At 45.0% G+C, this 15,856-nt stretch overlaps 1 protein-coding gene across 1 annotated transcript in view; it reads left to right on the plus strand.

Moving 5' to 3' along the window:
- Nucleotides 1-15,856, plus strand: part of ADGRG4 (adhesion G protein-coupled receptor G4) — a 127,636-nt gene that overhangs the window by 14,692 nt on the left and 97,088 nt on the right. Inside the window, 2 exon segments of the mRNA XM_088465848.1 lie at nt 7,144-7,203; nt 14,671-15,201. Coding sequence (XP_088321974.1) covers nt 7,144-7,203; nt 14,671-15,201 — 591 coding nt within the window.

The raw sequence follows: 15,856 nt of genomic DNA on the forward strand, positions 1-15,856 counted from the left end.
CACGGAACCCTGCACACTATATGCAGCCAATATCTGAGCTGCTGGGCATGCTCCCTTTGCGCTACATCATGATGTTACACACTCAGTGGGAGGGGCCGGCACAGGGCTCTGCCATATATTATCCTGGTACTGTGGGCCTGATTCAGACCCGCTCACGAGCGCTATGCACTCGCAAGCGGGTCGATGTTTGGCCACTGCGCATGCCGAAGCCAGCTCTGACGTGCGCATGCGTGAGACCCTGCTAGCGACGGGTGCTCCATCGCTCCAGTTCTCGCACCAAAAAGGGGCGGTTGTCGATTTTGATCGACGGCTCGCACCGTTTAGGAGGCGTGGCGGGTGGGTGGCTTCAAAACTGAGGCGTTCCCAAGCGAACGCCTGCCGTTTGTGGGCAGCCCCACTGACATCACCAGTGATGTCAGTGGGAGAGCTTCCGGTTCTATTAGAGCCGGAAGCTCTCTGGGGCTTGCGGCAGACGAGTCCCTACAATAAGGGTCTCGTCGCAAGCCCCGATGGTCACGATGGTCTTGACCATCGCGACCATCATCCTGGCCGCTCGCACTAGCTGTGGGTGGTCACCCACAGCTATGCGAGCGGCCAGGAGGCCGCACAAAAAAAAAAAATAACGCCCTGATTCAGAGCAAGCGCTCTTTCAGAGTGTCCGGCTCTGAATCAGGCCCTATGTCTCCACATATTATACAATTACTGTGCCCTCTCATATATTATGCTACTACTTTGTTTCCATATATTATACATGTATTGTGTGTCCACATATTATACCAGTGGTGTAAATTCATCCCAGATGCCTGGAGGCAAGTTATAATTTGGTGCCCCTCCCGTCACAGCTGTTGACACTGTAATGTAGCAATTTGCATGCAGACAGGCTATAGATAGATGAAGGCAGCAGCTGATGGTCTGACATGGAGCTCTTTACTAGTGTATGGTGGCTTCTAAGGTGCCGGGAAGAGGAACCATGTATTGGGCGGCCGTGACGGTACATTCTGGATACATAGTTACAGCCCTAAGTGGGGTGAATATGTTGTGGACAATGGAGGAGGTGTCCCTTCAGAGCTGGAGCCCGGCGGCAGGTGCCTCCATTGTCTCCCATAGTTCTGCCCCTGTATTATACTAGTACTGTGCCTCCACATATTACACCAGCCCACATTTGGGCAGCATGAATGGTGTTATTACTGTCTCACAGCACTGAGGTCTTGGGTTTGATTCCCACCAAGGCCCTAACTGTGTGGAGTTTGTTTTCCCTGTGCTTGCGTTGGTTTCCTCCTGGTGCACCGATTTTCTCCCACAATCCGTTTGGGGGTGGTGACAGGGGATGGTTAGGAAATTGCAGGTGTGTTTGATTGCTTAAACACTGTTTTGTGGTTGTGCATAAATTAGTCATTGTGATCTCCTGCGCAGCAGGAGACCTCTCTGCGTGTCAGGAGAGCTGCAGTGTTTGCGGCTGCTCAGACTTGACTTACATGCTATGTGACTGCCCGATGTACATACGTACGTAAGTTATTCATGTGTACTGTGTGGAAACATCTATTGCCAGTGGTAAGCGGTGTGTTTTCTGGATTCTAATAAGGTCATATAAAGCAGCATTGGATACTGTATCAGTGAACTATACTAAGGCTGTATGGAATTAGTGAGCTTCACGTTTAAAGTCGTCTTGTAATGGACTATTGTCACTAGTTTACAGTTTATAGATTGTCTTATGCCAATTCTTTTTTTATACAGATAGATATGTTTTAATATAAACATTTATTGTATGTATATTACACCATTACCGAGAGCTTTATAGAATTGTTGTATTATTCTATGTGGTTAATGCACCAATAAAGTGCTTATTAAATACCCCTGTGTTGTGTGTGTCAAGCGCCACCCACTAACATATATATTTATAAACGTAAGTATATGCATATATAGATCCCCTCTATTACAATATTATGTCAGTACTGTGCCCCCACATATAATGCCACTACTTCCCACATATAATGCCACTACTGTGTCTCCATATTATACTGGTGCTGTATCTCCACATATTATACCAGTACTGTTCATAGATTATATCTGTGGTGATGCATAAAAAGCCAGAAAATGCAGTTTTCGGGGGTTTGACAGCATTTGTCCCATGCACCAAGCCCCAGAATGCTTGGCTGCGGTGGGTATCCTATAGAGCCTATGGGCTTCTAATCGCAGAGTGATGTAAGAGGGATCCAATTGGATCCCTCTCTGCATGCGGCGCGCTCATCCTGCTGTGCATGCACAGAGGAATGCCAGAGGGACTTCTGGGTCATAGACCCGGAAATCCGTCACTCGCAAACGACAGCTTTTATCAGGAGAGCTGCCCTTTGGGATTTTCTTCATGCTTAACTAACGCTGGCATGCATGTGAAGAGTGTCTGGATGCATCGCATGCAAATTGCGATGTGTTATGTATCCCGACCACTATACCACTGCTGTGCTCCCACATATTATACCACTCTGTGCCCCTCACATATTATACCAATATTGTGTTCCCATAGTGTTGTGTCCCCACATATGATACTGATACTTTGTTCCGACATACAATACCAGGACTTTTCCCAATTTATCATACTGACCAGTACTGTGCACCCAATTCATTATATCATTTCTGTGCCCATTACTGAATATACTATATACAAGACTAGACAGAAAAGGAGAGTAAAATCAGGGAAAAGGGAATAAAAACAATTTACAGCCCACGTTGTACGGAACCATATGGAATTATGCAGAAACTACTGTTTCCTTGCAGGAAAAAACAAAAACAAAATATTTTCACATGACTTTTGGAATAAAACAGTTTTATAAATAGATCCCTAAATCCCTTTATGCAGCAAAGTGTCTGCCTGGCATGAGGTTCAGAGCCATAGGCAAACGCTGGGGGGGGGGGGGGTTCCGGCTACCTGGAAACCCCCCTCCCCAGCCCACACCATGACCACAATAGAAATGGTAATATAATAGAATTTTACTAGTACTGCATGTTCTTCTCAGTATCACAAATGAAATGATTAGCACCACCTGTGGATCTTTTAACATTTATCAGCCAGTGATAAATAACCTGTGCATCAACTAGGAGATGTGGAAAACATACACTGTTATGCTGGGCATACACGGCCAGATAAAATGACATTTTATCTGGCAGCCTGCCAGCCGCAGATGTCGCCGGCATACACTGTGAGATTTCTCACAGTGTATCAGCCCGACATCCGCGCTCCGCCCCCGGGGGAGGAGACATTTCCCTGTTCCTTCCTTAGGAAGGAACACAGGAAATGTCTGTCTGTCGGCTGCGGCTGGGCATACACTGCCCGATGCGGCCGACAGTTTACCGGTAAATATCGCATCGGACGGGTGCTGGACAATCCGGCATGCCCGACCCAGCAATATTTAACCCTCCGTCGCTCCCCCCCACATGCTACAATTATCGGGGCGATCCGCCGATATTAGGCGGATCGCCCCGATAATTGTAGCGTGTATGGCCAGCTTTAGGGATGCACTGCTATAAAGCCCAATATATACATATATGTCCAGGGCAGTGCTAGGTCCTTCTGCTGCTCCTCATGGCTCCTGGACTTGCTCCAATAGTCTGGAATGGTGCCCACATCTAAAATAAATACATTCAGCTCAGGCAGGATGGCCCTCCTGCTGCATCTAATGGCTTACTGTGATCACCGGTCCTGTATATGCTGGAAGTATTGCCACACAATACACTTTGTATGACGCATATTAAAGCTGGTTAATTACTAATTCTGCCCTCTTCATGGCTCGCTCGCTCTAATATCAAGCATTTGGAAACCCCCCTCTAGAAATCCTGCGTTTGCCACTGAGAGCAATCCATATGTTCAAAATGAGAAAGCTATGAGCCCTTTCACATTCCCTGTTAAAAGGGATGTGGGAAATTCCAGTGATGCTGTAATTATATCACAAAGGATTGCATTAGATCAGATGTTGGGGGCACAGATTAGGTCTTTCCTCATCAATTGTATTACAGTAGTTCCTGTTTAAACCAAATCTAATAAACACATATAGTGGCTATAAAAAGATTTCACTTTTTTGGAATTATTAATAACTAGCTGGGATACCCAGCGTTGCCCGGGTTGAAGTCTGGACCCTGAAGTACACCTGCAGCCTTCGTTGTTTTACCTGGATAACTATGCAAATTAGGAGTAAATGACAGTGCGGGCAGGTGTATTCTCATACTGTTTGGAATGGGGTATATAAGGAGCAGACTGACTTACAGAACAAAAATCAGTATAGCTTCCAAAATCACTGGAGTTTCAGAAATCACTGCAGGACAGAGGGGCTGTTTCAACTGCGGACAGATATGCTATTGTGTTAGCAGCTGTAATATGGTAATGCAGCAGTAGGCGTTACACCTCCTGCATGCATTACTGTTCTGAGCTGCATCCAAGGACGCAGCATCGGATTATCTGCGATTCCTTCAGCCGGCTGAGTGACCATGGGGTCACTCAAGCAGGCCGCCGCAGATTAGAAAAAGAGGCCAGGAAATCTGCATGCACATATACTATTATTCTCTCCAGGAGTAAACCCGGTGCATATCCTCCTGTTCTCTTCAGGAGTAAACCATGCACATATACTATTATTCTCTACTGGAGTAAACCAGGTGCATGTACTATTATTCTCTTTAGGGGGTATATATTTACTAAAGTGCTGTTTTTTAAAAGTAGAGCTGTTGCCAATAGCAACAAATCAGATTCTACTTATTTATCTAGCACCTTCTAGAAGACAATAGCTATAATCGATTGGTTGCTCTAGGCAACAACTCCACTTCTAAAAACTCTCACTTTAGTAAATAAACCCCTAGGAGTAAACCAGGTACATATGCTGTTATTCTCTCCTGGAGTAAACCAGGTACATATACTATTATTCTCTCCTGGAGTAAACCAGGTACATATACTATATACCAGAGCTATTTAATTTCAAAACAGGCAAAAACGCGAAAAGGACAGCACATTTTGGAGAAATCAGTCTGTACTCCAAAAAAAGCCTAACTGACCCTGGGTATCAATATAGAAGAGTATAAATAGCCCTAATAAAAGTATTTAGTGATCTTATATTGATTCAAAGGGCTGTTATATGCATGTTTGCATAAGTGTGGAAAAATTATATAAAGCAATGTTTTTTTTTAGAAACATAAGTATCGTAGTTAAATTTGGGGTACATGTAAATGGGTACTAGTATATTTTGGTGTCTCTAAAGTGAAGATTTAAAAAATCTCAAAGATACACCTGCTGCAGCCTCCTGCAATCCCAAAAACACCTATCTCATCCATACAGCCCCCCAAAATACCAGGCCCCCTACTTTTTACCCATTTTCCAACACTTTTTACTTTTTTTGGGGTGTTTCAAGTCTTTTATTATTTTTGCCTCATTAGTCATTTGGGGGGGGAGGGGGGTGTCCAAAGGGTTCTGAATCAAGTCGCCACATTTGTACCCCAAAATAGAGATTTTGCACCTACATTTCGCCTTCCTCTGGGTGGAGAAACTTATTTGCCTGTAATTGAATATGGAGTCTTCGCGCAGGCGAAAACTTTCTGGAATTGAATAGGGCAGAAAACAGGCGAAAAGCGCAAATTGACTTCGACCCAGATAATTCAGTCCCCTGTATACCACTGGGATAAGTGTATACTGCTTGAGTAAGAGATTTCCATTTGCTCCAATGTTACTTTGGTGATACTAACACCTGTGTATTGGTATCTGTGGGCCTGATTAAGCAAGGATCGCAATTCTGCTTATTCGCAATGCGATCTCAGCCTAACATAAGGATGCCCACTTCCCCTTACACACATCTGTATACTTGGGCAACATAGTGAAACAATCAGTAACATTGAGTAACATTGAACCCATACACACAGGTAAGGCAGGTCAGACCTCACTCAGAAATTGCTTACTTCAGCGCACGCTATGAGCCCTCAGGCTGCGTATGGTATTGCAGTGACTAATTTATGCATGCCCCTGCAACGCCGTCCCAACGCACTGGCACTCCTGCGTTTCTTTGACCACCTCCCCGTCACCACCCACAAATGGTACTTCCTGTCAATCACTCTGCGATGGGTCTGCGTACACAATGCGCTCTCATTCCCGATCGCAATGGCTAGGTCGCACACGTGCACTGCGATGCATGCGCAGATTGTGAAAACCGTCCGACTGTGTGCGTCTTAGCATTGCGACCCTTACTAAATCAGGCTCTGAGTGTTTTCCCATTGCTTAAAGAAATTTAAAGGGCTTCTGTATTGCTGCAATCCTGACATTGGATTCTAGTTCTACACATTGGGGATCCAGTTACTACAGTCTGTTACTGCTTTCCACCTTGGATGGTGCATTAACCTATTTTATAGTTATCATTTGGGCACTTTAATAGGTGTTGGTGCCCAATACTAACACTTAGTTATTTAATTGTGCTTCGTTGTTGTGAAATTGTTTGTGTAGTTTAGATGATTTTATTTTTATGTATATCATGTAATTAAATTGTTGTTTTTTACCTACCTTCCCTTGTGCTGTGAGTTTCTCTTATTTCTATTAGAATTGCCATATATGACGAGGTTAGCATAACTATGGACTACCTTAGGTACCCAGAAAATGTTTTCTAATCTTAATTTACATTGGTTGAAGGTCTAAATAATAATCTCTCTTTATTCTAATTGGATACCATTAACATTGGCCAGGGGCCAATATGTCTTCCTCCTCCTCCTCCTCCTCCTCCTCCTCCTCCTCCTCCTCCTCCTCCTCCTCCTCCTCCTAGGCCAGGCAGACATGGTACATTGTACGTTATTCATTATACCACCTATCTTCTCAATGCAGAGAAGTGTTACAGTCGTGCAGTGAAGAAGGGACAATCACAGATATCCCAAGTCAGGGTGTATACAGTATATGATGGGTTAGCAGTAAGGCGCCTCAAAACTGGAGCTATCCTGGGAGAGTTGTGGAAACATACTTCCCATTGGCAGGAGGATCAGATAGTCATCTACATTCTCACTGTCCTCTTCCTTTCATCTCGCCTCTTAGATTCATGTCCTATTCTCCATCCACTTCTTGACACAGACAATTCTATATATTCATGTTTCAAAGTCTCCAATATTTACTCAATAATTTTTTTTTCATTTCAGCAAATGCATCTAATAAACAAACATCCACAGTAATTGCCACTGCTCCGACCACCACTAACAGTAAGTACAGTATGCTGATAGTCCTCTACTAACCTTAGGCACCATTTAACATTCAAACTACTTACCGGCTATGTATTTTGAATATTATCACACTGCATCTCGCAGTAATACTTACTATTATAAAGTCAGTATTTAACATCACCTGCCTGTCAAACAAGGTCCATTGTCATCGTCATCTTCTGTTGTGTTGCTTTCAGCCTAACATTGCCAGCAGTGGATACTGTCAGGTGTGCATGCGTGGTGGATGTCCGTGCATGAACATAATGCTAGAACCCGCCGGGGATTCTTCAAAGCCTAGAAAGCTTCGCTGACACTGGAAAGGCTTTGCTGGGTCCACATTGTCAGCAATGGGGGCTTTTTCACCAACATTATCTGCAGATGGTGTAATGATATCTTCATAAACAATGATAAGCAAAGCTTACTGTTGTTAGTTAAATATTGGATTTGGTAATAGCCCCTTTTAGTATACAGATGTGTCCTGCTACATCTTTGCTGCGTATACAGTGAAACATGACATATGTGGTACGAGGGTGCGCCCCGAGCTTGTATGCGCACTGTGTTCACACCCACACCTCCGAAGGAATGCATGGCGTGATCGCAGTGCGAGCCATAGCGTATGCTGCTGTGGGTAATCGCATGACGTGATGCGTGCGCACATTTGTAGTGCGATCGGCAAAGATTTAGCAGGACTCATCTGTATGAAACTTAGGGCCCCATTTATCAACAAACCTAAATAACAGTGGCCTGTTTAATTTAGTATCACAGTGATACAAATGAATATGCCACTGGTATTCAACATTATTTACCTCGATGATGAGGTCCAGCGATGCCCCCTTCCTTGGAGGCGTCCTCCACTCACCTGCTGGCAGCCTTTCGCTGCCACTGACGGACTTCTATGTTATTCGCATGTGCGATGGTCAGTCTGCACATGTCCATGACAGTTTCATCTGGCGGGGACCCGGCAGTGCCTAGAAGGCTTCGCTCTCATCTAAAGATGGCGACAACGATGCAGTGACAAACAACGGTAATCTTAGATTACCGCTGTTTGTTGAATACTGAAAGGATGACATTTGTTGTTGACAAGTGCTGTAGGGGTTATGTATTGTTCTTAAATGAGGCCCCTTGTACCACATGATGCAAATGTTATTTGTGTATCATTAGTAAAGAAGACAGTACAAAGCTATGGTGTTTTGATAACAAGGACACAAATGTCCACTTTTACCTCTCACTAGCACAGTCTCAGTAGCTTTGCCCATCAGTGTGGATGATTGACATAATTACTAGGGATGAGCGGGTTCGGATTGCTGAAATCCGAACCCCTCGAGCCCCCCCGATCCGAGCCAGATCCGAGTCAGGTTCGAGTTATCCCGCCTGACTCGGATCTGAAATCGACATTATCCCGCTGTCGGATTCTCGCGGGTTTTGGATTCAATAAAAGGTCCCCATGTTGGCGCCTTTTTTCACTCCGGCTGTGGACAGTGAAACGGGAGGGTGGGAGTTGTGCTGCTGTTGTCGTCCATAGGGGCTGTGTCCACGCCAAAGTCCATAGGGGATGGCTGGGCTGTTTTGTGCAATGTCCCATAAAGGCTGTAGTCCTAAAGGGGTGCTGTAGTGTTGTCCAGGGGGTGCTCTGTCCATCAGGGGTGCTCCCCCCAAGTGCAAAAAAAATATATATTTTTCTGTTTGTGTGCTCTGTAGCCACACGTGTATCAACAAAGTAGCGCCAAGTGTGCACCTGTATCATAAGTAAAGGGCCAGCTAGCTCGTCTGTTGAAGGGTGGTGTAACCCCCAAAGTATGCTCCAAAGAAAAAAAATATATATTTTTCTGTGTTTGTGACTTTTGTGCGCTGTAGCCGCACGTGCATCAACAAAGTAGCGCCAAGCGTGTGCCTGTGTCATAAGTAAAGGGCCGACTGGCTCGTCTGTTGAAGGGTGGTGTAACCCCCAAAGTGCGCTCCAAAAAAAATAAAAAAAATATTTTTCTGTGTTTGTGTGCACCTTAGCCGCACGTGCATCAATATCACATAAATGGAGGACAAAAATGTGTCCGATAAAAATAAAATAGGGAAAGGTGAAGAACCACTTCCTCCTAGTGCTGAAGCTGGTGCCACTAGACATGACATAGACGATGAAATGCCATCAACATTGTCTGCCAAGGCCGATGCCCAATGTCATAGTAGAGGGCATATAAAATCCCAAATGGCAAAGTTCAGGAAAATGACCTTAAAAAATTTAAATTGTCTGAGGAGAAACGTAAACTTGCCAATATGCCATTTACGACACTGAGTGGCAAGGAACGGCTAAGGTCCTCCCTTATGTTCGTGACTAATGGTTCAGCTTCACATGACGATGGAAGCCCTCCTCCCGCTACAAAAATCAAACGAGTTAAGCTGGCAAAAGCACAGCAAAGAACTGTGCTTTCTAATTCTAAGACGATATCACGAATCCCCATGGAGAGTCCAAGTGTGGCGACAGTTGCGATGCCTGACCTTCCCAACACTGGACACGAAGAGGTGGCTCCTTCCACCCTTTGCACGCCCTCTGCAAGTGCTGGAAGGTGCACCCACAGTACTGATATTCAAATTAAAGATGTCACTGTTGAAGTACAACAGGATGAGGATATTGGTGTAACTGGTGCTGTGGAGGAAGTTGACGAGGAGGGTTCTGATGGTGAGGTGGTTTGTTTAAATCAGGCACCGGGGGAGACAGTTGTTGTCTGTTTGATGAAAAAGCCCATCATGGTCATGCCTGGGCAGAAGACCAAACATTCCACCTCATTGGTCTGGAAATATTTCTATCCAAATCCGGACAACAACTGTCTTGCCATATGTGCCATATGTAAAGGTGGAATAAGTAGGGGTAGGGACGTTAACCACCTATGAACATCCTCCCTTATACGTCACCTGCAGCGCGGTCATAAAAAGTTACTGTCAGGTTCAGAAACTGTGGCTAAGACCGTAAGCAGTCCAGGGACACCTAAATCCCTTTGTCCTGTTGTATACAAGCGCCTGCAAACCACACCGTCAACTCCCTCCTCGTCAATAAGGATCGGAAGTAGACCTGCAGGCCATGTCACTGGCATGACTGACTCTCCTATCTGGGATTCCTCTGGAGGATCCTGCATTGCTACAACTACTGCTGCCGCTGCTGCTGGGAGTCGTTCATCATCCCAGAGAGAAGTAGGAACACCACTACTTCTTTTACTAAGCAATTGACCCTCCAACAGTCCTTAGCGAGGAGGATGAAGTACGACAGCAGTCATCCTGAAGCAAAGCGCATAACTGAGGCCTTGACAGCTATGTTGGTGTTAGACGTGCATCCAGTATCTGCCATTAGGGCAGTGGGATTTAGACAATTGATTGAGGTAGTGTGTCCCCAGTACCAAATCCCATCTAGATTCCACTTCACTAGGCAGGCGATACCGAGAATGTACAGAGACGTCAGAAAAAGGGTCCTCAGTGTCCTAAAAAATGCGGTTGTACCCAAAGTCCACTTAACCACGGACATGTGGAACAGGGCAAACTAAGGACTATATGACTGTGACAGCCCACTGGGTAGATGTATCGCCTTACGCAGCAACAGCAGCAGCGTCACCAGTAGCAGCATCTCAGAAACGCCAGCTCGTTCCAAGGCAGGCTACGCTGTGTGTCACCGGTTTCAGTAAGAGGCACACCGCCGACAACCTCTTAGAGAAACTGAGGGAAATCATCGCCCAATGGCTTGCCCCACTTAGACTCTCCTGGGGATTTGTGATATCTGACAACGCCACCAATATTGTGCGGGCATTACATCTGGGCAAATTCCAGCACGTCCCATGTTTTGCTCACACAATAAATTTGGTGGTGCAGAATTTTCTGAAAAACGACAGGGGCGTGCAGGAGACGCTTTTGGTGGCCCGAAAAATTCTGGCCTCTTTCGCCATTCAGCGACTGTGTGCCGAAGACTGGAGCACCAGCAAACACTCTTGAACCTGCCCCGCCATCACCTGAAGCAAGAGGTTGTATTGCAGTGGTACTCAACCCTCCATATGCTTCAGAGGATGGAGGAGCACCAAAAGGCCATTCAAGCCTATACATCCACCTATGACATAGGCAAAGGAGGGGGTATGCACCTGACTCAAGCACAGTGGAGAATTATTTCCGTGTTGTGCAAGGTTCTCCAGCCCTTCGAACTTGACACATGTGAAGTTAGTTCAGATACTGCCAGCTTGAGTCAGGTCATTCCCCTCATCAGGCTTTTGCAGAAGCAGCTGGAGAAAGTGAAGGAAGAGCTAAGACGGAGTGATTCCGTTTGGTATGTGGGACCTGTGGATGAAGCCCTTCATTCACTTTGCCAGGATTCGAGGGTGTCAATCTGTTGAAATCAGACCACTACATTTTGGCCACCGTGCTCAATCCTAGGTTTAAAGCCTACATGGTGTCTCTCTTTCCAGCCGACACAAGCCTGCAGAGGTGCAAAGACATGCTGGTGAAAACACTGTCAGCTGAAGCGGAACGTGACACATCAACAGCTCTCTCTTAATTTTCTCCCGTAACTGGGGCTGCCAGGAAACAACTTTGGTATCCTAAGCAACCTGCTGGCGGTGATGCAGGGCAGACAGGACCAAGTTTGGACATCTGGTCCGGACTGAAGGACCTGGCAAGAATTTCTGACATGTCTACTGTCACTGCATATGATAATGTCACCATTGCCAGAATGGTGGAGGATTACATCGGTGACAGCATCCAAGTGGGCATGTCAGATAGTCCGTACCTTTACTGGCAGGAAAAAGAGACAATTTGGAGGACCCTGTACAAACTTGCTCTATTTTACCTAACTTTCTGCCCCTCCAGTGTGTACTCCGAAAGAGTGTTTAGTGCAGCCGGGAACCTTGTCAGCGAAAGGCGTAGGAGGTTGCTTCCACAAAACGTGGAGAAGATGATGTTCATAAAAATGAATTATCAGCTCTTCCAGGGAGACCAGCCTCCAGAACGTACAGAGGGACCTGTGGTGGTGGATTCCAGCGGGGACGAGTTAATACTCTGTGAGGATCAGGATGTACACAACACTGAAGAGGGTGAGGAATCGGTGGATGAGAAGGATAAGGATGACATCTTGCCTCCGTAGAGCCAGTTTGTGCAGGGACAGATTAATTGCCAGCTTGTTTTGTGGGGGCCCAAACGAACCAATCATTTCAGCCACAATCGTGTGGCAGACCCTGGCACTGAAATGATTGGTTTGTTAAAGTGTGCATGTCCTGTTTATACAACATAAGGGTGGGTGGGAGGGCCCAAGGAAAATTCCATCTTGCACCTCTTTTTTTTTTTTTTTTTCTTTGCATTATGTACTGTTTGGGGCCTAGTTTTTCAAACTGCCATCCTGTCTGCCACTGCAGTGCCACTCCTAGATGGGCCACGTGTTTGTGCCGCCCACTTGTGTCGCTTAGCATAGTCATCCAGCTACCTCAGTGCAACCTTTTGGCCTAAAAACAATATTGTGTTCAGAAACAAATGGAAATGAGTGGAAATTAATATTATTGAGGTTAATAATAGCATAGGAACAAAAAATCCCACAAATTCTGTGATTTTAGCTGTTTTTATACTTTTTACCAAAAAAATACAGATCCAAAATAGAAAACCCAGAACCCAAAACACGGAAGGGTGGTTTTGGCAAAACCAATCCAGATCCAAACCACGAAGAAAGATCCAGAACCAAAACCAAAACACGAAAAGTGGCCGGTGCACACCCCTAATAATTACTAAAACAGTTTACAATATTAATTTAACAGACAGGAACACTTAGATAAAATGGCAGATGACCTTTACGTTACAGAGGTCATGAGGGGTATACCTCTACTATTTCCCAAGGAAACATTGCTGTTGCATTATTTGTCCTTATATAAGAATGGATCATGAGAATTACATCCAGCATATACAAAACCCTCAAAAATGTGGTATGTGGTACTAAGAACACTTATTTTGTCTAGCTCAAAATTCATTTTATAGCTTACTTTGTATTATACAATGCTATGTTTTGCAATGTAGCAGGATCATCATTTTCTTTGTCGTACCTGGTCGTTCTGATTTTCAAATATTACTTTCTGGAGCATTTTCTTCCTATATATTAGTTAAGATTAGAAAAATTTACAAATGTCGTTCTTTTTCTGTATGAATTATCACCAAACATTCTTAAACATCCACAGCTTTGACACTATATACATGCAAATCTGTTTACTCCACATGAGCCCTATAGTCTATATACACTGAAGTGACAAAAGTCATGGTACTGCATTATGTAAAGGTAATGGTAGGTGTAATCTCGTGAGTCATTCTGAACACCGCCTAGGCTGCTAATGGTAAGGCGACAGTTCGAACAGTGCATGATAGTGGGTCTCTGATGGATGGGACATTCAATTTCCGAAGTTGTGTGGACATTTAATGTTCCTCGATTTACGGTGTCACATGTGTACAAGGAATACTTCATGGAAGGCATTACCACCCACCGTCGACAGCACAGTGGCCGACTATGGGTGCTTAATGGCCAGAATTGTTAGCAGTAGCAGACATGCTCAACTCAATTCCACATCCAATGCAGGAGGTACCAGATGCATATCCAGCAGGTCAGTGCAGCGTTCTTTAGCTTTCATGGAATATAGGAGCACAAGACCCACCAGAGTGCTAGGCTCCAGTTAACACTACGACACCGGACACATCGCCTCATTTGGGCTTTTGGTAGTCGCTAATTAGACCCTGGAGTGCTGGCAACATGTAGAGTGGTCCGATGAGTCATGGTTGCAGTTATTTTAGGCTGATGGTAGGGTTCAGGTGTGGCACAGACCCCATGAGGCCATGGACCCCAATTGTCAACAAGGCACCATGCAGGCTAGTGGTGGTTCCATAACGGTGTATGGTATGTTCACGTGGCATGGGTTGGGTCCGCTGGTCCATCTCAATACGTTAATGACTGGTAACTGCTATGTTGCATTGCTTGATGACCATTTGCAACCCTTCATGGACTTCATGCACCCCCACAACAATGGAATATTCCAGCAGGATAATGCACTGTGTCATCGGCCCAAGTTGTCTAAAATTGGTTCAAGGAGCATTCTGGCGAGTTCCGACGAATGGTGTGGCCACCACGTTCACTTGATATGAACCCAATCGAACATTTATGGCACATGGTTGAGAGGTCCATTCGCACCCGAGATACTGCACCTACTAATATCAGGGAGCTGTGGGAAGCTAACCAGATGGCACGGATCAACATCTCTCCAGAGGTCTTCCGTCCACTTGTGGAATTAATACCACATCAAGTTACTGCACTTCGCCGGGCTAGAGGGGTTCCTACACAATACTAGGCATAGCTCCCATGACTTTTGGCACTTCAGTGTATACAAGTGCTCATGTTATATTCGATATCAATTACTATGAGTAAAATTGTTATAATATACTGTATAATTAATATTGATTATAATATTTTGTTTTCAGATACCTTAACATCTACCAGTACTACAACACTAGATGGTTCTTTACCCTCCAATGAGACCTCTAATACTGCCACTACAAGTATTTCTACTGTAACAAGCACATCAAGAATGCTCTCCACTACACTGGCTATAAAGGGTACAATGGGCTCTAGTATACCACATAATACATCTTTTACTAAGCCACCTGATACTTTGACAACCCAGCCAGAATTATCAAACACCTCTAATGGAGATAATCAACTAGCTAACTCCAGTATCATATCACCTACCGGAAATAATGCATCTACAACCATCAATACATCCTCAACGCATCATATTCCACCAGCATTAAGAACCACATCTTCTGTGCCATTCTCGCCATGGACAAACCATACAACTGTACAAAAGCAAGAGTCAGCAGATACCAACAGCACAAAAGGGAATGCTTCTTCATTAGCTACTGTGACAACATCGTCAGTATTACCAATAATTACCTTCACAGACTCCACTAAGAACTCATCCCCATCTAAACCATCTCTACCAACATACACAGGTAAGTGCACTTTGGGGCACATTTAATTATCAGATTTTAAAATTTATAGATATAATTTCTTATTGCCACTTATCTTATCAATAAGAATTTATATATCCTCCGAATGTATTAAAAAATATATCCTGGGACAAGGTCCATCCCTGCAATGCGTAGGAATAAAGTGATCGCTAATGCGACCATTCACTTTTCGGTTTTGGGGCCAGCTGTGCGACTGTGCATACTCATCAGTCTATACATGTACAAAGGCCACTGCCAGGGAGGAAACCAACAGAAATGTAGCAGATAGTAGCCCATAGGCTACCATGGCTATCTCCATCTAAAAATGGCATTAGCTACCGGCGCCAAGCCAAAAGATAAATGCTTAATTACTGTTAATTTCATTCTCAGACACTCCAGTTGTAAGTAACACAAACTTGATTACTCTCACGGATCATCTGGGAGACTCCCGAAAATCAGGTGGCACTCCCGGCAGCCCGGGAGAGTGGGCAAGTCTCCCAGAGTCGCCCGCGGTTGCCTACTTCCAGAGTGAAGTGGGCGGTCTGACCCCGGTAATAGTGGCATTGCATAGCTGGGATGGGGCCACAATGACATAATCACCCCCGCTCCACCCACTTCTAAAGACCGAGCGGCACCCTCCCAGAAGGAGCAGCCCATA

Source organism: Taudactylus pleione, unplaced genomic scaffold (genome assembly GCF_031769625.1).
Source record: "Taudactylus pleione unplaced genomic scaffold, aTauple2 ptg000064l, whole genome shotgun sequence".
Classification (NCBI taxonomy): domain Eukaryota; kingdom Metazoa; phylum Chordata; class Amphibia; order Anura; family Myobatrachidae; genus Taudactylus; species Taudactylus pleione.